At 38.8% G+C, this 26285-nt stretch overlaps 1 protein-coding gene across 2 annotated transcripts in view; it reads right to left on the reverse strand.

Moving 5' to 3' along the window:
* The window catches only part of Unc5c (unc-5 netrin receptor C), a 336174-nt gene extending 312906 nt beyond the window's left edge, over positions 1–23268 (reverse strand). For both annotated transcript variants that reach the window (XM_028760465.1, XM_028760464.1), the window contains exon 1: positions 23145–23268. In XM_028760465.1, coding sequence (XP_028616298.1) covers positions 23145–23268 — 124 coding nt within the window. The remainder of the gene's footprint in view (positions 1–23144) is intronic.
* Between the last annotated feature and the right edge of the window lie 3017 nt (positions 23269–26285).

Raw genomic sequence — 26285 nt, forward strand, 5'->3', positions numbered from 1 at the left:
CACTAAACATTTCAACCATGATATATTTCTTTATAAAAAATAATCTATATCCAATTTTTATATCTAAGGTGCTGAAACTATTTCTAAGTCATACACAGAGACAGCCTTCGTTTCTCGTGCTTTAATGATGGAATGGTGATGGTGTCCTCAGCTGGTGTAGCATCTATGAGGCCACCCTTGTGCACACCCTCTATGGTGATTCAAAAGTCGCAATGAAATACTTACACGTCACGCTATAACAATAATTAGTTCTGTTATCCAAGATACTTGTTTTAACATCTTACCTTTTGGTCTAAAAGCATCATTATTTGGCTCATCAGTTAATTAAGATATGCTCTTAAAGTAAAAATTAATTAAGAGATGTAAATCAACATCCAGAAAATTAATGCCAAGGGTTTCTCATTTGGTGTGGTTGTTGAGGAGAGTGACTACTTTCTTCAGTGACAGCAGTCATCTGTTAGCATTTCGACAGACACACACACATACACAGAGACATTCACACTCAGGTACTAGCACACATGTGTGCATTATGTGTGATATCAGAGCTAACAAGAATGGTAAAAAAGAGATCAAAATATAGTCCAAGTTTGTATGTCTGTTTAAAAAGTTTTGATTAATATACTTTTCAAGAAGAATCTGTAATTGAGGACGACCATTTTATTTTCTGCACTAAGTATAAAACTCAAATCTGCTGGATGCAAGGCCCAAGGTACACAGCTTAAGGGTGCTGTTTATTGGTAAAGGTTAGAAGGCAGCAGTTTTAGTGAAACATTTTTTCTCTTTCTAAAAGGTAGCAATGTTTCAAAGACATGAATGTAGTGAATGGAATTCTAAAAACACCAGGAATGCAACTTAATATCTCCTCTGTGATTAAGAAGTTATTACTTGATTTTTGCAATGTTCTGTAGGATGACATCCTTTGAAAAGGTGTAATTATCGGTAACTTTTCTTTGTGTGCAAAAAAAAAATGACTAAATGTAAGCAATAAACTATGAGTTCTTTATATCTCGCTCATAATACATCTTGTCCTTTATGGACCTCATTGATGCTATACTGACATGAAGTTTTACCAGTAAGAATGGAATTGATAGGGGAAAGACTTTCAGGGGCCTGCCCATCAGATGTATAAATATGCATACAAACTTTTTTCAGGCTCTCTAGTAAGTTTGAGTTTTTCAAGCCATAGTGTTTTGAAAAGCAAGGAACCATCCAAAACAGGTTAAAACAATTGACATGTTAATAGCAACTGATTCTAGAATAAATTCAATATTTGCGATACCTATGCCTTTCTAATTAGTAAATCAATGTAAAATTAAAACAAGCATTTAAGTAATTATCACCAAACTATATCCCTATCATTTCATAATGAGCTAATTCAAGTGAAAAATTGAATATGGCTCCAAAACAGCCTTTTTTATTTTCTGAAGTTGAAACAGCATTTTCATGATGCTGCTTTTGCTGTATACTGCTTGAAACTTACTTGTGGACTGGAAATGGTCTAACTCTCTCATCAACATTACAAGCTAACAACAAAAGAAAAATTGTTTTCACTAATACTGTCATGAAAATGAATAGTCAACAGCTCAATTTTGGGTCTGTTAAAACATAACACTAAAAAGACAATAATTTGAATGAACCAAGATATCTTTACTAGTAACACAATCCTAGCTTTTAGTAAAACTATTATCAAGTGATGATACTAATACATCAATCCCATCATCCTTTGAATGAGAATGGCCCTGTAGGTTCATACATTTGAATACCTGTTTCCCAGTTGATGGAATTGTTTTTGAAGGACCGGACATGTGGCTTTATTGGAGGAGATGCTTGACTGGCGGAGAGCTTTGAAGTTTCTAATTCCATAGTTGTGTGTGAAGGCATAAGCTTTTAGCTAGCTCCGCCCCCCCAGAACCTTGTTTATTAGCCAGCTGCTGTATGATCCCCACTATGATTTTGGACTCACCCTCAGAGCTGTGAGATCTAAATGAACTCATTGTTATATAAGTTACTTTGAGCCTGGTGCTTTTTTTACAGCAGCAGAAAAGTCACTAAGGCATCTGGGGAAGATGGATTAGAAGGTAAGGTCACTTCATGTGTTACTAAAGAGCCAGGTTCAGTTTCTAGCTCCCATATAGAAGTGGGTTCCATGGGCTCCAGTACAGTATTCTGGACTACATAAGCTACTGAATACACATGGTACACACATACTCATGCAGGTTAACACATATACACACAAACAAAAATTTAAATAAACTCAGTTCATATAATCCTATCATCTTTATCTTTGTTTTGCACGAGCTTGCCTGCCACCTTTAAACACAAAGATATACAACTACAATATTTCTAGTCAATATAACCAAATGGAATCAGTAAAGAAAGAGTTCTTATTATTGTGTGGTAAGCTTAATTTTTTTTTGAAATACTAGAGTAGTCCTCAGTCTGTTTTTTCTTCATAGATTTTAAGTTGCTAATAAGAAGGAATACAACTACCAACATATGCGTTTGTACAGATGCATGTAACAGAAATTCAGGATTAATTCTATAATTGCTATTTTCATACACTTTATAAAAATCCTTATTTATTAAGGTTATATTTTTACTTTTTAAACTTTATGCATATAGTTGTGTCTGGGTGTGGGTTTGTGCACAGGAATGCAGTGGTGTGAAGGTCAGAAGACACCACACATGGGTGCTAGAACCAAACTCAGTTCCTATGTAAGTGCACTTAATCTTTAAATTGTATATTTTATAATTAGTGTGCTAGTTGAGAAAAATTGATTATAAAAGTTATGAAGATTTCCTTTGACAAAGTATGAGGTGGGAGTACATGTTATTTTTGTGTCTGTGTATATGTGCAAGTCTGAATTCCTGGCTGAATGATTCCTGAGGCAAAAATCATTTTGGAACAGTAAAACAGAGAAGACATGGTAAAGAGGCTTAGTGGACTTGACCAGGAGTACAAAGCAGTGGCTGATGAATGGAAGCAAAGAGATCAAGAGAGATGGATTAGGGTTGAGTCTCCTCTTTAAAATGCATTTGCTTCTAACTAAGAGAAGAAGTTTAGAAGTTTCTAAAGTTTCCATAACATAGAGCCTCAAGCTAGGCACCAAGCTCTCAGCATGAAGAGGTTGGGGGGATATTCCAGAGTCAAATCTCAACAGTGATTTCATTTTTCCTCTAACATATCAACTTCCAGGAACAGAGGGCTAGGGGGATGACTCATAGTTTAAAAGCATTTGATTCTTCTATGGAGGATGTAGGTTCTGTTCCTAGCACCTATACAAGGCAGTTCCCAACCACTATATTTCTCAGGAGTCCAGCGCTCTCTTCTGGGCTCCATGGGTACCTGCACTCACAGTTGACATGCACATGAGTAGGTACCCTTATATAAATAAGGTATAGCAAGAAAATAAAATGAAGTTTTCTTATATTTACTTTTAATTCAACCAATTGAGACAGCTTTAACATGAAGCTATGTCACAGCAGGCTGATGCTGTCTCCAGAACTCGCTTTATACACTTCACCCACATTTTCTCCACATTTTTTGCTTTTAACACTCACTTGTCTAAAACTGGAAAATACCAGAGTCTTGGAATCCTTCACTGGCATCCTAGCCACTGTTTACTCTAGTAATACTAGAAAAAGAAAGTTAAAAGGTGCCCACCAAAGGATAGGTCTACGAGAAGGAAATCATAACAAAAATTCTGCATGGTCACATTAAAACCAAGCATCAATTAACTATCTGGCTATGTCCTAAAACTTATTTATGAAACATTGAACACAAATAGTCTAATGTTTCAAATTCAAAATGAAGTTTCAGTGTTGTTTATATAAATCCCTCTTGTCTTTTCAATTTTGTGTTCCATGAAGAAATACTGAAATCTGCAAAAATGACTTCGCCGTAGTTCTACAGGTGGCTTATGTTTAACTCATCAATTTTCCCACCCATGGAGATTCATACACTAGACTCCTTCCCCTCATGGATCTTTTAAAGGGATGGAGAAATATCCCTTTAAATATCCCTGCATAGTCATCCTCTCCAGGGTTTACATCATTTTATAAACATGTGAGTACCAAGGGGACCATCACTCAAATTCCAAACACATAATTAACAAATGTAAAACTGTATTTAGAAGGAGACAACCAACCTGAACCACTTGACAAACTCAAACTCTGTTGCAGAGAATGTGGTCACGTCTGGGCTAAGTGGCTTAGCTGTAGAGTGTGTAATAAAACAGCTAAATTTGGATTGGAGGCTCATTCTGCACTCCAAAATGGAATGTTGTCCCCAGGAGAGTAAGTCAGAAAGCGACTGTAGAAATCAGAGAGCAAATCTCTGTAACTCCTCACTTAAACATAAATAACGAACCATAAAAAAGAGAAGCCTAAATCTGTGTGTGTGTGTGTGTGTGTGTGTGTGTGTGTGTGTGTAAAACTTGAAAGTAGAAGAAAATGAAATGAGGCACATGAACAACACTGTGACCTCTAACAGGACCTTTACAAGAGACTCTACATGTTGAGTGAGAACAGTGTTACTCTCAGCTTTTACCTCAGTAGAACATTCCAGTAAAAAGACCAAGCTAATCTCTGATTCCAAACTAACTTTTATTATTGCCACACCAACCTACCATTTTATGACCTTACAGACCTTTCTGGAATTTCTAGTCTCCCTAACAAATTTTGAGGTTTCTTAAAGACAAGCAATGCATGTTTAGCAAAAGTCACCCAGTTGGTGAAGAGGGTGTGTGGAATATAAGGACCCGAGATCATCCACTGGAGCCATATAATGAACAGGTGTGCTGGGAAATGCTTGCACATTTCTTGCTCTAGGCAGCAGACAGGTAGATCCCTAGGACTCAGTAACCACCCAGCCTAGCTATCTGGCTTTTCCTAAGACATTGAAGATACTCTATCTCAAAAATAAAACATGGTGACAATTCTCCTGAGTTTTTCCTCTAATCTCCATATGCACATATACACATATATACATGCATACATACATACATACATACATACATACATACATACATACACACACACACACACAAACACACAAACACACAAACACACACATACACAGACATGTGCTTTGTTCTATCTCATTTATCTCTATGGAACAAAACAACAATGCTTCCTGAATTAAATTAATCTCAGCTATACTAGACATTTTCTTTCTTTCTTCCATAAGTAAATATAAACTGAATCATCAGAGTCTGAAAGACATATAACATGTTAAATACCTGAACAAAGTGTGACTTCCATGGCTAAAATCCCAGGCACCACTTATTCTCTAGAGAAGTTTGAATTTCAGAGGTCAAGTTCTCAAGCAGCTACTGAGATACATAGTGAAGTCTAGATTAACCACTTACTGCTGATGTCAGGCATAATGTAACATAATCTAAAGTAAAAGAAAGTCAAGTAGTGAAAATATACAGATGAGTTAGACATCATGAAGTCGTTATTTTCTCTCATTTTGTATCATTCTACCCTCTTTCAGATAATTCTTGAATGTCTCCCATATTTGGTATTTGTTTTGAACAAAAATGAGATGTTCAGAAACTAAGATCCATACTTTTTAGGTAGTGTTATCCTAAGCATAACTTTTGTCAGCTGTGATAAGTTTATTTTAACTTAGCTACAGAGATTTTTACCCTTCACATTTTTTAGATCTGGTCTGTTCTGGCAAACTTCCAGAATAAACTTTACATCTTCCTTTTAAGTAGGGCAAGATCTTGACATAAAACTACTATAAGAGCTGAAGGTATGCCTGGCCAATGCAATGAAGGACTGGCTTCCCCAGTTGTTTCTGTAGTGATAAATATAAACTCCATATCAGGTAGCAAGACAAATTTCCCCTAAGTATCTGTTGCATACATCTGAGAACCAGCTTAAGCAGGCTTATCATGACCATGCTTTTCTCTACCATGTCTTCTCCTTTCCCCCTGAGATTCCCATGACACAAAACCAACCAAAGTATACCCATATTTTGAAGGGGGAGGAGACAGACGGAAGAGGGAAGAGATGGGAGAAGAGAAGAGAGAGAAGGAGAGGAGTGAGGGAGAGAGGAAGAAAAACAATACTCTGTACAAAAGTTTACTTTATAGTGGCACAATATAAAAAACTTCAGAGAGAAAATTATAGCACAGCAGATACCCTAACAAGACACAAACATTCAAACAATAGTACAAAACAGCACTGAGGCCATTACCATAGATTCTACTTTTGAAACAGTGAAATATATTTCCATATCACAATAACCCCACTAAGTGAAATTCTTTAAAGAGAGTTATTACCAAAACATTTTTTTTTCTGTAAGTTAATCACATCATTTACTACATATACTTTACCAAATGACTTATTACTCATTTAAGCACCTCAGAATGTAATGGTTTCTTTCTTTTGGAAAAAGTTAAAATTAAAATATGTTACCACAGAAAGGTGCAGCAACTGACAAGAAGTGTAGGCTGTCCATGGTCATGAAACCAAGAGTTGCTGTCTTTGAAGTCATGAAAATTACTCTGTAAAAGGAAACTAATTTCCATTCAATTTTTTCAAATGGCCCTTAAGAGCACAAAGATCAAAACATTTTTATATCACAAGTAAACATTTTAAGAACCATAGAAAAGTTTGATGTTAAATCCCTCCTTCTCTAAAACCAATATTCATTGTTTCAGAACATTAGGTGTTCAGGGGAAGAGGTTAATTTCCACTAAAGAGTTTACTATGTTTTTCTTTGTCTACAAAGAAGTATTCTCTTAGTACTGCTCTCAAGTCATTTTTTTTAACTTTAAATGCCTTTGAGTCTAAATTGACTGTCTTTGCTGAAGTAGTGTTTGCCTCTTTGACCATCTCTTTGGCATTCCATTATGGGCACCTGCTGTTGATAATTACAGGTCTGTCTCCATACCACTTCCTCTGTTCTATGCCAAGGCAAGCTTCAGACTGCCTGATTACAAACAGCACCAGTTAAATGTCCCACATACATTTCCTCGGTAATTATCCAGGGCAAGTTGGGGCTGTGTTTATTGTAGTCTTAGCTAATATTTTCTCTTTGCTAGACATATAGCATAATCCAGTACTTATAAGAACTTTTGAGTCAACAATGGTTTGTTTCACTATACCATTTTGTAGTCTAAAGACCAAAATATCCTGTTTAAAAATATCCATGATCACAGTAAACCTATCTTCAGACAAAAGCCAGCTACAGAAGAGTGACTATGCATGATGCAAATGTATTGATTTTTCATAATTGGGTCTCTAAAGGACTGCCACCCTTTATCTGACAAGTCCAGTTTTCTATCACACCAGAGAGAAAAATAAGAAATACATGCTAGGTCAGTAAATGATGCAAAAATAATTTGATATAAAACAAAATTTAACTAATTGGACACTCAGGTTTTATTATCAATATCAACAAGGGAACAGTTGGGAAAACTTTCAGGCAATCATTGGGACTTCTGGCTTACAGACTTCCACAGCTCCCAGTTCTCTGTTGCAGCAAACTGACTAGGACACTGAGAGTCCAGCTGTGCTCAAAGTACTTCTATGTAGTTGTTTGAGGCTTATGTGTTTCATATACCAGAGAATCAAAGTTCTTCTAAGACATGAACCATAAGACAAAAAAATCCAATGGGATTGGGTTTCTAAGGTGGGGAAAACTAACCATTTAGTTATTTTATTAGCTTTGTATAACTGTGGTAGAAGGTCTGAGATAGCTGACCTAAAGGAAGAAAAAAATATTTTCCCTTCTGCTTTCCAAGGCTTTAGTCTATGGTCAGTTGGCCATGTTGCTATTTTGGGGTCTTTGATAAGGCAGTGTGCGGTTGTTGGGAATATAGGGATGGGGCATAGCTGCTTGACCCATGATGACCAGAAAGAGGAGAAAGAGAAAAAAGAGAAAAGAGAATTTCCAGGACACATGACTGGTAAGCCAATACCCTTGCTTTCTCCATCTAGCTCCTCTCAAACCTTCTATCAGTTTCCAATGCTAATACTGTGTGGGGATCTGCCCTTGGCACATGGGCATTTGAAAGCCCCAGTAAAACTGCTGGTACCTCATGGATAGTAGATACTCAGTCTTCAGTCCATCTGGGTTTACATCAAGATATTCATACCCATCTCCTTTGATTCAGGAACTCTTAAATCAAGATACAAGGAAAGATGCCGATTCTACCACAGTGAACTGTCAGAAAAAGCCACATTCCTATTGATGAAAAACACTCAAACTCATGCAGTACATTCAAAAAGTGGAGGATATCACTTACTACCCTTGTGTCAGATCCTAATTTGTGTGCTCAGGACCAGAGGATGATTAGGCTCTGTGTTGACATGTAGCTGGGAACACAGAAAGAAAAGAGCAGCCCAGCTGGGTAGGAGAGGTCATGTTACAAAGGAGTGATCTGAAACTAAAATGAAGAGTGTCAGTGGGAGGAGCCAGAAAGAAAAGACAGAGCACAGAAATGAATGCCCAAGGAAGGAGTAAAAGAGGACGGGAGCTAAGCACGGGTCTAGCTAGAAAGGCTGGGGGAAGGGCTGTCATATTAGGGTTATACAGAGACTATAACAGCTGGTGCCCAATGTGGGGAGGCTATAACCACAAAAAAGTCTGTAAGAGTTCAGTAGGAAGTATAAACACAAATCCTGCCAGCCATGTGAAATTTCAAACCTCCATCTAGGAGAGAGTTTGAAGAGAAAGAGCTCCTCCGAGGGCGCTACATTGACATAATTTCCCTTCGTAGATCAGAGGGATATGTCAAAGAAACATGCTCTACTTCAGTGCAATAGATACATATGACCATATTTAGGTAGCATGTGTCTTTCCAAACACAACACCGTTAAACGCTTGAATATATTTAATTTTTTCTAGCATATAATTATATAGGAATATAAGAAATAATTTCTGCTTTCACTAACTTGGATTTTTGCATGGCTTCTCTACACTATTGACAAAATAATGGTAAATAAAATATTTTGTGGGAAAATAGGTAATGTTTACACTGATTTAAAAAATTAAATGAAAGCCGTTGGCAATTGTATGTCTCTAAGATAGCTTAGTGTTTCAAATAACAACATTGAGAAGCTTGATTTTACTTTAGCAAAACAACACAGATATATACAAGAAGGAACCAAAAGTATAGACTCAGTACTCAGTCACTGTGTGTTTTACTCCTGGAAATCTTCCAAAGATTTACTACAAAGTAATTGTTATATGTAGTGATGAGGCTCAAAGAAACCGTCCAATCAATCATCAACAATGTTCCAGATTATGTCTGTTGGCTTCTTTTAACAGAGTAAGATCCATGAAGATAAGAAGTTTTATAATTATGTAGAGACGACATTTCACTGCCCATTATGGAGTTCCTATTAACTTTTTCTGTTAAGTGAGGGTTTCTTAGAATGGTACTTAGGGAACAGGGTTAGCATAGGTGAGGGTTTAAGATAAATGTCACTAAACCTTGCATTTGTATAGAGCAAACTACAAATAGACTCATGCCTCCTAAGGCTCTGTGTTTCCCTAGTCACTGAGTCCATCCAGTCCACTGTGGTTGCTGAAGGGACCAGAACTACAGTAACTTGGGAGGGTCTCTTTGGCTGTGCATTTCCTATCCAGTGTACATATTATGAAAAATATGGCTTTCATGTTTTTTTCTTGTTTAAACATTATAATAAAGCATTTCAAAGGGTGTAAAACAAAAGAACAGAAAGATTAACAATGTCACAGCAAATCATAAAATACAATGCTGGATATTCTTTGTAGCCCCAAAGCTCCACCTTTGCCTGTAGTCTTCTTAAATACAGTCATTATTAACCAACTGTAACTTATCCTTTTATAACTATATACTGGAAAAGTTTTTTTTTCAAATAGGACTATACTCAGCATAAATGTTCTTTTTTCTCTTATAGAACACAAGTTGCACATGGATGTCAGTGAGAACCTGGCAAGCTCCACTGGCCTCTCCTGGAATCCATTTAAAATATTTAATTAAATGAAGTAGAGGCCAGTTCCAATGTATGCACAGATGATTTTTTCCCCCACTGTATATGAACATACATTGAACAGTTTGGACATCTAATTAATTTCTTTTTTCTATTTGGCTTTTATCCTCATATGTACTCTGAACGTATGAGGGACACTGGCCTTGCTTGGAAATTTTGGTTTAATTAATTGTTGCTTTTATACTAGGATCAGGAAGTGCTTTGTAATGTTAAAACTTTTGACATAATGAAGAAGGTTAATTGTTTCAATTCCTTTAGAAAGAGTTTAAATATTAGCCAAAACGTAGAGTTCGTAATTAATTTTTCTTAACTTTAACCTCCATTTTTACAAACACAGCAATGTACATTTTAAAAAGAATAAATGAGTATTTTTCACTTAAAGTTATCAACTACACAGATTCAGAACTTGACACTTAAAAAAATTATCACTAGGGCTGGAGAGATGTCAGAATGTGTGAATACTTCTTGTTCTTGCAGAGGACTGGGGGGTGATTCTGAGCCCCCACAGGGCTCCAACTCTGAGCCACCAGTATCAGAGCATCATGGGCCCTCTTCTGGCCTCCAGAGGCATGTGCACATATACACAGCAAACACATTCATGAACCAAAAATAAATTTGCTCTTAAACTCACACTGAAGCAAATTTGTTGCTTCCCAAAATACTTTAATTTAAGAGTTTCATAATTTGGTATAAAATGTGACTCTTAAAATGTGCCAATCTCTTATTAAAGAATGCACCATTGATAACACACCTTGGTTGATCTAAAAGCTGTTTTTCTACTTAGCTTTAATCCTAACTGAACACAGTCCTCTCATTCTTGTCATAGAATTTTAGCAATGCCAAGTGAAACCTGTTACACAGTGTAGACATTTATGATAAGAATAAAATGGCATCAGCAATAACAAAGGCTAAAGTGTACTAAGTGCTTCTCTAGTGCCAAGAGCTGTCCCCAGTCTTTGCTTTTCTCAACCATTCCTCCTTACAGATTTATGACATCAGTACGATAATTATATTCATCTTATACTCCCAGTGTGAAGGGAAATGAAGATTTTATACTTGTATGTAACTGGCAGACACAAAGCTCAACACACTTTGTTAATCTTTGCCTAGGAACTCACAGAAAGACTGGTAGTATGTGCACTACCTGTTGCCACAGGAAACCCATTGGTCATAGACATGGATGAGTTTTGAATTTTGATTTGTTTTTGTTTTTGATTTGATTTCTTCAATTAGAAAATTGTCAGATCCAATCTCATACAGATGCGGACACACATTCACAGGTGTACACAGCCAGGGAAACAGGATGTTCCTAATTTCCTGGCAGTCAAAGAAAAAAAGTTAGAGACTAGAGAGAGAAAAGGAGAGAGAGGGAAATTGAGAAAAAGAGAGAGATCACACTTATGTGAATTCAGTCATAAATCTCAGTATAGACACTATTTTAAGTAATGATAGATGCAAGCATAAACAAATACAATTCAAGACAGAATATACTTACTTCATCTTTTTCTTTTTAAATGCACTTCATACCAAGAAAGGTGCATCCTTTAAAAATTGTCCAAGAAAGTGACAGTCTCTTACATAGCAGGGGATTATTTTCCTAAAAACTGTTCTAAATGAATGTAATAACTCTCCTATTTCAATCAATCTAGGATCCTCTTATTATATTTTCAATATAATTCACTTTTATTACACAAGTTTGTAGATGGGTACACATTTATTATGCAGCTAAATAAATGACATTCTTTCTTCAATTCACAATAGAATTAAAGTTCATACAATACAAAAGGAAAAGCCCATCGATGGAAATAACCATTAAAAATGTTTTGGTCTTAAAAATAGATTGAAATTTAAAATCAAAGTCCACTGGGTTGGCTGGTGGAATACTCCCATCTGTTATTAATGTCTGAATTATACACTAAAAGACAAGAGAATTCACTAAGGCCCTCATATAATATGTCAGTAAATAAGATTTTGGTTAGTAATTTCATTACATAAACTTTGACCATGTAAGCTCATGATTCATTCCAAATGAACATTTGCAGTGGCCTGAAATGAATTAAAACAGTTAACGGCAGTAAAGAGGACTTCTTCATTTTATTAACAAATGCTTGTGTAAGAATTTATTCACACAACAGGAAAAATCTCTGCTATGGCTAAGAGTAAGCCTCTTTGTTCTTGTTATTATTCTTTGTAAGAACTATAGGGATATATAAGGATTTACTTACATGTGAAAAAGTACTTAATTTCAAAGTACAAATAAGTAAAAACTGTGACGTTTATGGTCAGAGAACAGAACTCAGAACCTTGAAGTCAAGAAAATCTGGTGAGAATCCAAGTGAGGATTAGGGAGGTGCTCACAGAGCTCGTGCATGTGTGATTGGGGTCGTGTGCTGCCTTGGACTCCATCCCCCTGACTTCTGTTGGGTTCTGCTAATGGCCTGATAATAGGGAAGGGGGGAGGTGGGCGTAGAGGTCTCCTAGTACTTTAGAGTGGAGTGAACATGACAGCTGCTGATTAATTACTGCCCAGTCCGCAACTCACACATCAGATGACTGAGCAGCCCCGTTCAGCACCACAATGGTTTCACAGTTACAGAACATTGGCTCTGAGGATACTTTCAGATGGTGACAAGAGATGCGCACATCCCATAATAACTGACAGTATCCATTATTGTCTTCCAGAGGACTAAAATATCTGTTAGATATTTCTCTAAAGGTAAAAAATATATTTGAGAATTTGGTGTTGCTGTTGGGGGGAGGGGGGTTTCTGTGTGATATGAGCATTCCAACCTTCGGTTTCATGTCTGATAGTACAGACATATCCCATAGCTTTGAAAATATTACCCGGAGATGTTTTATCCACATTAGCAAGTGTTACATTAGATCTGTGGTCTCCTTGCTCCCTTCCCAACATTCATTCTCCTCTCCACTTATACACTATTGCTGGGCTTCCTGTAGTTTCAAAGCACATAGAAAAATAAACATTGTAGCTAATAGCAGAAAAAAAAAATTCCTCCACTTTGAATGAACTTCTCAGGACACTGTATGTGAACCCAGGCTCCTATGGAAACAACTGCTTTAGGATGTCAGCTTAAACTCCTCCAGATGATTTCCTTCAAAGCCTCCCTTTTAAGGCCATCACCGACACATATTATCTTGTTATATAGACTGCTACTTTTGTTTCATCACAAACCTTTGCCTGTGTAGTAGCAGCCTGCTACTACTATCAGATGGCATTTGTTTTACTTAATGTACATAGTTTTAGAAAAAAAATATAGAACTGCTTTTACTGCATTCTATGAAAACACGCCAGCATACATTTAGCCGACACGGCATCAGCTGGTATTTAAACTGGGCTTAGCTAATGGACTTTTAATGTCAGCGGGGTTATGTGCAGTTACTGGCTATTAGCAGAAATGGTTCCTTTCTATAAAAATCACTTTTCCTCAAGTGTGTTGTTTGAACATTCCTTTCCCTAATTTAGTGACTGTCATTGAATGCTAAATAAACCAAAGGACTCTGGAGTCTGCTGTTATCTTTAAGATCTTCTCTTTAACTTTGCAATTCAGCATTAAACAGGCAACCTTTCCCATTAACTTTTAGACTTATAATCACAAAACTTTGTGAGGAATTATATTTACCTTGTCATTTTTCACAGCATACTATATATTTTGCTATGAAAGCCCCTTGTCAACAATGGAGGATGAATTCATGATGACATGTCTAACATAGTTACCAGAACCCTAGAATTGAGTACTTTAAAAATATCACTTCAAAAATGTCAAAAATTTGAAAATGTATATATGCTAGTAGTCCCAACTGGGTGACATTTGGATGTGTTTATAAATATTTATTAGTATATTTAACATAAGCAAGAAGCATATTATTGTCATATCCTGAATGAAAATCTGGACATCCTTCCATTATAACAATGTTTCTCCCTTCACAGTTAACTTGCTTTGTCCATTTAAGTAAAAGTTTCTTTGAATAGTGTGACAAAACTAGAAATAAAGCCATCTGTAGGAAACCAAGAATATCAACCACAACTAATCACGATCCACTTCTCATCAGCGAAACAAACCATCCCTGCATTATTCTGGGAAGGAAAAAAGAGTCCAACTGGCCTATGTATAAAGTCACTTCATGTATGGCACTTCCAGAACAGTGATGCCTCTCTTAGAGAAGTTAAAAGGATTCAGGAACTTGTGTAAAATATGTTCTCCCTTCATGCTTGGAAGTGGATATTCTACTGAGGATAGACACTCAACTGTAGTCAGTAAGAGTCTATCATAAGACTATGGACAAAACAAAACCAACCAACCAACCAACAGCAAGAAAACACAGAAGGTCTGCATATGTTGGCCATAGGCCATAGAAAGCAGACATCACTTGGGAATAGGATACAACCTGTTTCTATCAGATGAGACAGCCTCTGCATCACACAGTGAATTGACTTGTCAATTTGCCAAGACAACTTTCTGAAAAATAGGATGTAATAATTTTTATTAAGAAACCTGTGATTAAATCAGAACTGCCAGTTTATAATGAGCTTTATAAGTAAAAATAAAACAATTATTTTTACAGGTTTCATTTTTTTAAGCATAAGTGGCAAATCCGTTTGAAAATAAATGTCCCTTTCTAAAACATCAAAACATGCTGCATGTGCACATTACAATCATATTGTCAGACACAGATATTCAAAGGAAATTATCAGACTCTGTTTTCTTTTCATAAATATTTACTGTTTTAAAACTTTGGGCAAAAATGTTCTAGAAAAATTACTTATTTAATTCAATTAAAAATAACATGCAAGTCTTTCATTTGATTTATAATAAATTCAATGAAATATTCTCCTCCTCTTTGCAACTGAGGAGGTACTGAAGCAGCTTAAACTTTTCCCAGCCATCTTTCTACGTTTCCTAATGATGTTATTGCAAGTAAATGGCAACTATTTAACCATGGTCCTTTTCATTATTTATAGATAGATATACGTATGTGTAGTAGTGTTATAAAAATAAACATTTAGTTCAGCCAGTATACCTGCAGAGGCAGACAGTGATGACATTCTCTCAATACACTATAATTCTATTAAGTCAGCTCCACTTAAGCAAATTATTTTCTCAGGACAATTGTCCCAAAGAATTCCCATATAATTTGAACATAATGCTATCAGATTTCTTCCAAGCAGGTGAGCCTTTGGAAACAACAGGGTATTGTTGTCAAGGGTAATGTTCAACCATATTGAGCAACACATTTCTTAAAGATCACTGGTGGGTCTCTCCAGATCACTCATCATGCTCCTGTTTGGGGAACATTTCCTCCCCAAATAAGTACGTAAGAAAATGTAACCTCTTAAAAAGCACAACCTTTGAAAATACTCTGGAAATCCTTTCCCAATGTCAGCTGGAGTAAGAAACTAAGACATGATTTTAAAAAAGTTTTATATCATATACTTCTTCAATATTATGATGAGAAATCAATCTTTGGTCTCTATTACAGATATAACTTATAATGAATCATAAACAACAATAACAAAAACCTTCCATTTCTTTTCCACTTCTGAAAGCAGTCACAGAAATGTGTTTCTGATTTCTAGGGTAAAAATCCTGTAGGTAAGGGTTAAGTGTCAGGTTCTTTCATTCTTGTGTTGAATCCCTAAGAAAATTTTAAGTTACAGCCTCTCATCATCTTATAGAAATCCAGAATGAGGAATTAAGATTGCCAAGGAAAATGAGAGGTGATATAATTACTGTTTTATTTAGAATGATTTCAGCATTGCTACTTGCTAAACTTCAGTCCTTCCACTGGGTGGCCACAATGTGTACATTTTGCAGTCTCTACTCAAAGGGGATCCAACACACCACTTTTCTTTTAACAGAGTAAACATATATGGAACGTCCATAATCTTCAAAGTCTAGTTACCAGAATTTACTCTAGTAAATGTCAGTCTTTCCTGTTGTCAAGGTTTTATGTTTTTTTGTTTTGTTTTTGTTGGCTTAGTAATTTGGAATTTGTTTGGCTTAGATTAGAGATAGCTCAAATCCACAGAACAGTAACAGTCCTATGGTCACTGACTATCATTTTTAGCATCTGTCAAAGACATTGACCATCTGCTTACTTTACAAAGGAGTTCTTCAGAAGACTCTTGCAGTTCTTGTTATTCCAAAAAAGATAGTATAGTGATTTAGGATATTTAAGTACAAGTAACTAACTTGTAAATGTACGGAAAATAGAGTAGTCCAACACTCCTTCCTCTAATTTTAATCTTACACTTGAGTTTTCTTTGCCAATGATTAGAAACTTTAGAAATGTTTTTATATCACGCAGCCTAACATATTGCCCGAAACGTCTGTTGTCTGAGGGAATGCATCTTATAAATTAACTTTACATGAAAAATTTTCTTCACAAAGTATATGTTTCCAAACTTTTACACTATTCTTTTTATAATACTTTTGTAATTTATATACTCATCTTAGTTTTCATGAGCTGGAAGGAATAAAGTCTGCATTTATCTTCCTGGACATATTTGAGTTAATAAGGGGATTACAAATGCATTTTAATATGTAAGCACCAACCTATTTTTTTTTTTTTTTACTTAAAATCAACTTTCCTATACAAGGATTTTCTTTTCAATACAGAAAAAAAAATAGAACATAATGAGTTACAGTTAAGCTCAAGTCTTCCAGAATTAAGACGTTAACTAAGTATAAGAAATGTTAGCAATCATCATCAAACTTGTTCAATGTCACAAAGCAGTTTCTGTTTAGCATCTGTACCTAGACAAAAAGATAGTATGTGCTCATCTTACAAGGCTTCTTACTGCTCTCATAATTGTTGAGAATTGAAACAAGCCACAGGAGCCACATGACATAATGATTAATGAAGGTAAATCCTCCTATGCTCACAACATTTTAAAATAAATAAGGCTTGTAACTCTGGAGCTAAATTTGATTAATCAATATCATATATTAGTATGATCATGTTATCCCTAGTATTTGAAATAAGAACTCCAACAGGAATGTCAGTATGAGGAAAGTTCACCTTATCCCCTTTCCCTTCCATGAGAACATAAGACTCAGTGTGTTGTTTAATTAAAGGAGGTTATTCCCCAAACATTGGAGTTTTCAGATGTTACGCTTCACTTTGCAACACAAAGCACTTTTGAGTTACCGTCCTTTGCAGATAAAAGAAAAGGTGCTAATACTGATGTAAGGATGAATATCTGCATGTTAGGCACTTTCAAAGCTGTAGCTTACTTCCTAAATTATAACTTCACTTCAATTGATGTCATTGAACTTCAGCTCTATGTAGAGAAGAACAGAACTGTTTGGGTGCCTAAACTCTACTTCGTTCTTTTCCATCTTCCTAAACTTCCTTGTAGAATTCTGTGGGGGCAACAATGCTCAGAATGAGAGAAAGCCCACATTTCAAATGCAAGTCGAAACACATCAATGAATTTTCAAGTTATATCTTAGTATCTTCTAATATTTTCCTTATAAAGAGTATAATAATTTGCAACATACCTTAACGATTTTCAGCAGAAGGAGTTTTGACAGATCCTAACTAGCTGAGAGTAGAAGCACACTCAGATCTGTCCTTCTGATTCTGTGAGTTCACAGAAGTATTTGCTCAAAATAATTTTTATTAAAACTTGGGTAAATTTCAACACAAAATGTATTAGCAACAAGAAAAGTTTTAGACTACAATATTGTTTTAAGAATTACATATAAGAATACAGTAGTATTTTAAAATTAATCATGAAAAAGTACCTTCAGTCAAGTAACACAAAATTCTCACTGAGTTTCTATTAAAAAGTATCCTTGACTGATACTCTTTATATAAGGTCTCAGATTCTTATCCTTCACAGATAAGAGCAATAATAGTTACAAGTAAGTTCTGGAAATCTAAAAGTTCATAGTAGGTTCAAGCAGATGTTGATTAAGAGGGAGCCAGAGACAGTGATAAAATTGAGAGATAAAGAAGGAAAGAGGGGAAGGAAGAGAGAGAACAGATAAGTGACTTGGAGTGTAGGAAAAACTTAACTACCAATAATTTATATAAGAATATAAACAAAGAAAAATATCTTTGTTTTAACTATAAGTAAAAATAAACATTAAGGCCCCTTGAAGTCTTTAGTTTGCCTTAAAAGTTGGTCAGAAGGTAACGTGTAAAGAGAAATATCGATGACTGTTTATTTTATATATGTTCACTACAATCATGGGCAATTACATTTTAAAACTCAAAAAGAGTTTGCATAAATTTAAGGCCTGGTGCATTTGTCTCACTTTTTGCCAGTGTTTTACGAAGTTGGAAGCCAAGGAATAATACTATTTTCTGTGAGCTACCTATTACTCTAGTTGATTTAAGACACTAATTCAGCCTTAGTATGACCTGTGGCATATATTTTTCTCATCTTATGTGTGAGGAAATTGAGGTACAGAATAGTTAAATAACCTAGCACAGTCATGTAGCTAGGAGATGTCAGAAGAATTATGATGCATTAGGCTAACTAAAAGAACAGGCACATGGTGTTAGCAATTATTAGCTTGTACCTCCCCAAAGTCAGACAAAATAATCATTGACTCCAAGTAGTAGAGCAATAGAGTCATGGTATAGCACTTGTTATCACAACATGAACAGCTACATAGATTCATTCCCCGTTACCAAAGTAGGGGAGGCATTGGAATATAAATAATACTTTTGAATTCAAGTTTAACTTTAAGAAAAGCCCATCTCTATCATGGGCATGGTAGTGCACAGCTGTAATCCCAGTAACAGGATGGGGGTGGCGGCCAAGGTGAGTGGCTCATGAGTTCACAGCCAGCATGAGAGAGAGTGGGAAGAATGAATGAATGAATGAATGAATGAATGAATGAGAGTACGTGCCTGGACTAGTTCAACTTCCAAGGGTCCCTTTCCTTACTACTTCTAATAAATTAATCTTCTATGTATAAAATACCATTAATTATCTATGTATAAAATTTTTGAAACTGTCCCCACTACCACCATCACTCATGGGAAAAACCTGGCCTCCTTGACACAAGGAACCTATCTGTACACACTGTTATAGTCCAGAAAGTAATATGCTGGCAGGTCTATCCTGATGATAAAAGCATTTTATTCAAGTCTAACTCTCCAACAAGTAGCATACAGTCTGGGACTTGTTCACTATGGCACGCTGCTTCTAATATACACTCTATTCAAATAAGCTCAAACATGTAGCCTGCAGAAAATAGGAACAGATCTGTTTTAAAGTTGCACAGATGCAAAGGTCAAGTAAAAGCAATCTAGGCTGAAACTTCAAGGCTGGAGTCTAGGCTTAGCTTCTACCCACACCATCTTCCAGAAATGGCTACAGCCTCCAGTGCTAGTGTTTCTTCTTAGAGTGACTCCCTCTGCTGCTCCAGCAAAGCCACGACCTAAATCAGAAAAGTGCTATGTGCAGTTAAGGCCTAATGGAGCACACTCTCCCTTTTCATGCTAATAGGAGAATATAGCAACACATTAGGGACAGTTATACTTAAATCTCAACAATGATACTACATAAGGGGGTTAGCCTAGTACAGCTTGCAGGCCTCCCTCACCTCCTTAGGGGACTTGTTTCAGATATATTGGCATGGTGATGATGATCCCAGGGTACAAAGATAGATACTTTAAATGATCTTTTCCCTGCTTAACTCTAATGTTTATTATAATGGAATGGTTTCTTTGTTTTACTGACAGAATCTGGCTTTGTTATACAGGCTGGCTTTGAACTTACATTCCTCATGTCTCAGCCTCCTTAAGTGGGAGCCTTAGAGGTGTAAACCACCACACTCTGCCATGATCCCACATTTATTTTTAGCCAGGTGGTTGAAGAGTTTGTTCTCTGAAGACTTTTAATTGTTCTCTGAGTTCGAACACACAGAATTACTTGTCTAACAAAGGCCACCTTGTCTAGTTTTCTTTATTATGACTCCTCATAGTGAACGCATAAATTTGCCCATCCAGATGAGCCATATATGAGAGAATAGTCATCAAACTTGGTTATCATCAAAACCAACTGTCAATTTGGAAAACACCAACATGCATAAAGTCATGAAAGTACTTTCTTCCTTAGTGGAAAGAAATGTGTTACTTGTCTTAAAAACACTAAATTTATGCAATAAGAGAATTATCTCTGAATAGACTTTTTAAAATTTCTGGTCTGAATTTGGAGGTGTTAGCACACATAATACTAGTGGTGACAGATAAGAGGCACATTATGCTGTGCAAAGGTAGGAGGCAAAAATTCATACACACACACACACACACACACACACACACACACACACACACATACACCCCTTGCCTTTCCTAGTAAAAATCTTTCATTCTTGGATGTCAGGAGCCCTGAAAATTTCCTGGAGTGATAGTTTCCCAGCAAGCCTCAATGAAACAATTAGAGCATGGGCAGAGAGGGGAAAGTTGTTGCCTACAGCTCAGAGAATTTCCCAAGGACCTGTTTAACATGACTGCTGTCTGTCTTTAATCCACAGTTGCAAAACTCCCTCACTCATAAATAATACTCACTCTGTTCTTCTACAACTGTGTTGTGGTTGGTTTTTCTCCTCCCTTGGGCTGACTTCAACTAGAGATCTATTTTCAAAAGCTTCTCATTTTCACAGCACTGCTTCAGCAGATTATAAACCTTCTTCACATTGTAAAGTACTTAATGAATGTCTCGGTTCTAATTGCATATGTACTTCCATTCATAAAAAAAATAGTCCACTGGGGTCATTAATGTATCAGAACAAGCAAATGGTACCTTTAGGGTATGTGTGGGAGCTCTAGTGTAAATTGGAGAGAAAGGAGATACTGAAGAAAATGGGAGCCTGCTTACCAGACCATCCTACAGAGACTGGAATAAAGTGTTAACAGCAGGTCAGTAGTAAACAGGCCTGGCTAATGAGTAGCAGCCACAGGGACAGTAGCTGATAGCAGATTTCTGTGCCTTACACTTCCTTTGATGTCTCACAGATAACACAGGAAGAGCTGGTGCTCTGGAACATGGAGGGTAACAAAGATAAAAGTAAGAGTCCATGCATCTCAGACCATGTGATTTGAAGAGAAGAAAAAAAAATGTTATTCTCCCTGAAAGAGAGTGAATGGAGAAAATCCACACCAAAACCTCATACACCCAGCCAGACCTGCTTTTCTTTCTCTGTCTCAGAGCAGAATTAATCCTCAACCTTTGACTTGTCTGGTGTAGACCCAGAAAACGTGCAGGAGGCAAAGCTTGTCCCCAGCTCCATCCCTCTCTCAATAGTCTCTGCTCCTCTCTTTCAATATTAATCCACTTACAGTCCCCTGTTTGATTATCTCCATCGATCCTTCTCCTACCCAGTCTTTTTAATTTGGCTGGTGTAAGCTCTCCACGGGGATCCTGCCTCCTTTTGGCATCTTTGGAGACTTTTAACTTTCCTTCCCCCCACCCCAGAACCCTTCCCTTAGCCTGCCTTTCACCCCCCCAATGGCTTAGTCCTTTGTGCACTGAAAAATGACAAGGAATTCCAGCAGGACTAACACAGCTGATTCCAGAACCCTTAATCAGGCTGCCCAAGTAGGCTTCCTAGGATCCTCCTCTAAGCATCCCTGGCTAGTGTCCTGAGAACTTCTGACCTCTCTCAAGAACTGTGTAGGCTTTCTAGCACAGATTTCCTTGAACACAGTCAGATGTGCTCTGGACACGTGCATAAGAAAACCAGAGCTGACCCACAAGGATAGGAAGCATCTGTCCAGAAAGGAAGGCAAGATTTATGAGCGTGGCCACTTAGCAGTGTAGCAGGAACAATTTACTCCCTAAGTAGCTATCTCCGATTCACACTGCCTTGCTAATCACATACCTCTTCTTGAGGACTAAACTTGCCTGGCCTCTGGGCTGGCTCTCTTCTGCTTTCAGCACCCACCTCCCTGCATGAGTGCCTGTAGATTTTAGGAAATGCAGGCTATAATTGGGAGAAACCGGTCTGTGGGCATCATGGAAGGAGTCAGGGCTGCTGCTCCTCCTCCCAAACTCTCCAAATTCATAAGGAAATGGAACAAACCAGACGTGTGTGTGTGTGTGTGTGTGTGTGTGTGTGTGTGTGTGTGTGTGTAGGGAAGGGAATGGTCTTTGAGCTGGTTCTGAATTGTTGCCTCTCTCTCTCCAGGCAAAGCTGTGTTGCCTTCTGGCTAGTGACATTAAATAAATAAATAAATAAATAAATAAATAAATAAATCTCTCTTAAAAAACGGCAAAGAAGGATTTGGGTGGGAACTGGTTTGGATAAGTCTGGGAGCTGCATCGCTCCCTAAAACTCAGTGAACAAGAAAGAAGCTTCCAAGATGACCCTCAGTCTTGCTGTCTCCCCTCCGCCCTTACACATTCCCAACTCTGGACCACTGTCCACCTACCCTGACTTTGCTCAGAGTTCCACACACTTCGAGTCTTACATCCATTAAAATGCCAGTTATAAACTGGTTAGCAGCGTTCTTTCCCCCAGAGAGTTGCAGATTTGGGGTGAACAACTACAATCTCCCACTGGAGCATCGGGTTTGAAGTTTTTCAAGGGTCTCCTATCAGGAGGGGGGCACGAAGAGGTTGTGAGTGGAGAGGCACAACCCGGAGCCCGTCCTTTCTTGGCGAATTGAGGATCTCCATAGAGCCCCATCAGCAGTCTAGGGGCACAGGCGCCTATGGGTCTTTGGCAGTAATGGACATATTTCCTTAGCGGAGGTGGAAGAAAATCCTGCAAGCCCAGCCACCGCGCACAGCGGGGAGCCTCGACACACTACACATATTAGGGTGCACACCACAACACCACTATCAGTGCCTCTGGAAACCTCCGGGTGCACATTACTCAAAACCGTGCGCTTGTGGGTCTCAAAGTGCTAAAGACACTTCAGGATCCCACAGGCACCGAGGCAGCAGCTACACTTAACACACCCCGGGTCCATCCTTACCAGCTCCTTAGCTAAGACTGAAAAATCTGGTTTCTAACTAGTTGGGAAAGTGGGATTTAAAGTGGTTTCCATTGGGGGCAACCAGGCAGATGAGGAAGCAAGGAGCGCCGGGGACAAATAGAGGTAAAGGAGAGGAAAGACAGAAGCAAAGGGAGGTGACCGCCGCGCCCTGAAGACCCCCTTACCTTGAGCGGCCGAGCCGGTGCCGCTGGCGCTGAGCAGGGCCAGGGCAGGTAACACAAGCATCTGCAGCAAGTATCCTAGTCCCAGTCCGCAGCGGGCCGCTGTTGCCCTCAGACCTTTCCTCATCGTCGGCAGAGGTGTACCGGGAAAGGGGAAAGCCACCAGGAGACGCGCAAACAGCAGAAAGCCCCGCCGGGCAGGAGGCTGGATCTGGCCACCGCCAGGCAGTCCTGAGAAATAACAGCAGCCCGAGTGCCACACTCCACTTTCTCCAAGGGCAGGGGCCAAAGGGGGTGGAGAGGAGCCTCCGAGGAGGAGTTTGAAGGTCCCTCGTCCACTGCGCCTAGCCACTGACGTCTCCCGCCTGCTAATGCTCTGCCCCCACTCGGGAAGTGCAGGGAGGAGCAGCGCGGCCACCACGGCTGCTCCCGCAGCTCCGCCGCCGGCCGAACGGGCGCTGCTCTCGGGTCCCCGCGCCCGGGAGGATACACAGGCACCGGGGATGGGGTGGTGGCGAGAGTGGGAGGAGAGGCGAACCTGCGAGGTGCTCCTGGCTCCAATCCTTGTGCTTCAGTGCGGGAGAGACTCCGAGGCTGCCGCCCGCCCGCCCGCCGACGGTCCCAGTGACTGTCGCCTCCAGGAGTGGGGCGAGCGGGGGGTCCTGGGTGGCGCTCACAGAGGAGGCGTGGAGGGCGCGGCCCCACTCCGCGCGGGGGGAAGCGGCGGCGGGAGCGCGCTCGCCCGCCTTATGTAAGCGAGGATGGAGCGAGATCCACGCCTCGCGCGGAAGGTGGAGTCCACTGGGTTCACTTGCCCACTTGATCACTCGTTCCAGCGCTGACAAGGGACACCTGGGGGCAGAGGCAACCGTGGCCAGGGGCAGCACAGCCTCCCGCCTGGCGCCAGACTCCTGCTCCGCAAGCGCTGCGGGCGCGCCTCAGGCCACTTGGCCGTGTCCAGCGGAGCTCAGCCCACCGGCTGGCAGTGTCCCTGAGCCGGCCAAGCCTAAGCCAGATGCCCCAGGACTGCACTCGAGCTAGGATTTAGGGAGTTGCGCTTGATTGAGCCGGAGGCAGGCTGGAACTTGTTCACATAGATGGGAAAGAAGGCATTTGCAGTGGCTCAGCCCACTATCTTTGGGTTGTCAGCGCCAGTCAGGCTGTTTTATGCTCTGCGAGCCTGTGACCTATTTGTGGTGGAACAAAAACTGGAAATCAATGGAAACTCCCTCGGTGCTGACTTTTTTTTTTTTTTTACTTGTTCATCTTGATGGCTGCTGAGATTGAACATTTAAAGAGTGCCGCAGCAATACCAAGAGAAACTTCCCCCCAAAAGACAGAACAAAATTTGCAGATACTCAACTTGATGTTGGCGCCTATAACTTAGTCTCTAAATTCCTAACAGCGAGGAGAGAGGACTAAATCTGCTTCGATTCAGAAAGACATTTTTTGGAAGTAGTTAGATCGTGAATTCGTGATAGAAGGACGAAGGAGGAGTGTAAGGTTGAGTGGATAAAATAAGGCCAGTCTAGACAAAAGGAAGGCGAATGTATGAACACACCAGCTAAGCTCCACGGGATAGCATTGTGTGAAAAATCCCTGATGCTGCTGAATTTAAAACTAATACTCTATCCTGTAAAAGTTCAGTTTAAAGTGCGAAAGGAGCCATGTGTAAAAGCACAGGACAGTTCAGAAAGGAGGGCGGATTATGATTTCAAGTCTAATTTGAACTGTGGTCAGAACTGTTGGGGTGAGCAGGCCAGGTAACTTTTGCATGTCTTGATTTTTTTTTCTCTCCAAAATACTCTAATCTACATGCCTCGTGATTCTGCGTGCCTGGCACCATTGAAACCTCTACCCGTTATGTATGTCTTGGATGAATTTCACAAAATTGGGAAGGTCACTCTTGGGAGAGACGTTGACAAAATTAGTCTCTTTTTATTTCCATGGAGACTTTGCCTGCCACTTTAAAATCGCTTAATTTTCTTAAGCTTCCCCACATGGCCACATCAGGAAATGTAGATAGTCAGGTGCTGGTGCCAGATGGGTAGATCAATCCACAGTGATTTACTAGCTGGATGGTGTGGCTCAAAAGACCAAGTGTCTCTGCTTTCTAGTCTGTAAAGTGGGTTTATTAGAAGCAATGAGATATAAGGTTTCCCGAGGTTTGAGTGTGTTAAATACAGGTAAAATGCCCAGCAGTCATTGTTGACTGATGTTCTGATCTAGAAGACTCTCAGACTTTCTTGCTACCTCAGCTTGTCTTGTTCAACAGTACTTTCTTCCGTTAAGTTCAAGAATTTGTTTATATCCATGTTCTCAAAATTATAATTTATTAGCTTCTATGGATCTAAGTGCGGGTTCTGTGAAAGGGCAATTTCTAACATTTATGTTACTAATCATCCCAATGTAAATGGTTTTATAAAGACAGTGGTTACAAGGGGGAATGGTGCTAATAACTAATCAATATCCTGTATTGATAGTGCATCACCAGAAGAGGCTATGGTTAAATCTAGTGGTTTTCTCTATAACTTTCCCAAGGAAGAATAAGAGCTTAAAGTTCAACAGCGAAACCTCTGTGCAGAGTTAGTCTCACGTAAAGAAGATTCCAAAAGTTGTGACGTGTTAGGTGTGGTAGGCCATGCTTTTTATCTCAGAACTCAGGGGGCAGAAACAGGAGAATCTCTGTAAGTTAGAAGCCAGCTTGGTCTACATAGGGAACTCCAGAAGAGTCAGGGCTACATAGAAAGAACCTGTCTCAAACAACAACAACAACAACAACAACAAAGTTGTAGAGTTATGCAGTTAATATTTATACCTGTCCTTTGCTTAGGGTTAGGGTTAGGGTTAGGTTTTTTAAATTAAGATTTAATTCATTTAAAGCAGATACCCTCCCTTGTAGATCTTTCCAAACCCCACTGTTAACATAAAACCTAGTCTCTTGGTATTCAGTCAGGATTGGTTGGCTGGTTGACGAAAAGGATCACCTGGGAAGAATCTTCAGTGTCTAGGACAGATGAGGAAGGTTAAAATGATCACATCTGCTTGCTCGGGTCTTTGAAGCACTCAGCAGTCGATACTGCATGAAATTAATTCCTTAAAAGCACCAGTCAGCGATAAGGCAAAAGAAAGTAGTTCAGTTCT

This window comes from Grammomys surdaster, unplaced genomic scaffold, assembly GCF_004785775.1.
Source record: "Grammomys surdaster isolate TR1022 unplaced genomic scaffold, NIH_TR_1.0 126531, whole genome shotgun sequence".
NCBI lineage: Eukaryota > Metazoa > Chordata > Mammalia > Rodentia > Muridae > Grammomys > Grammomys surdaster.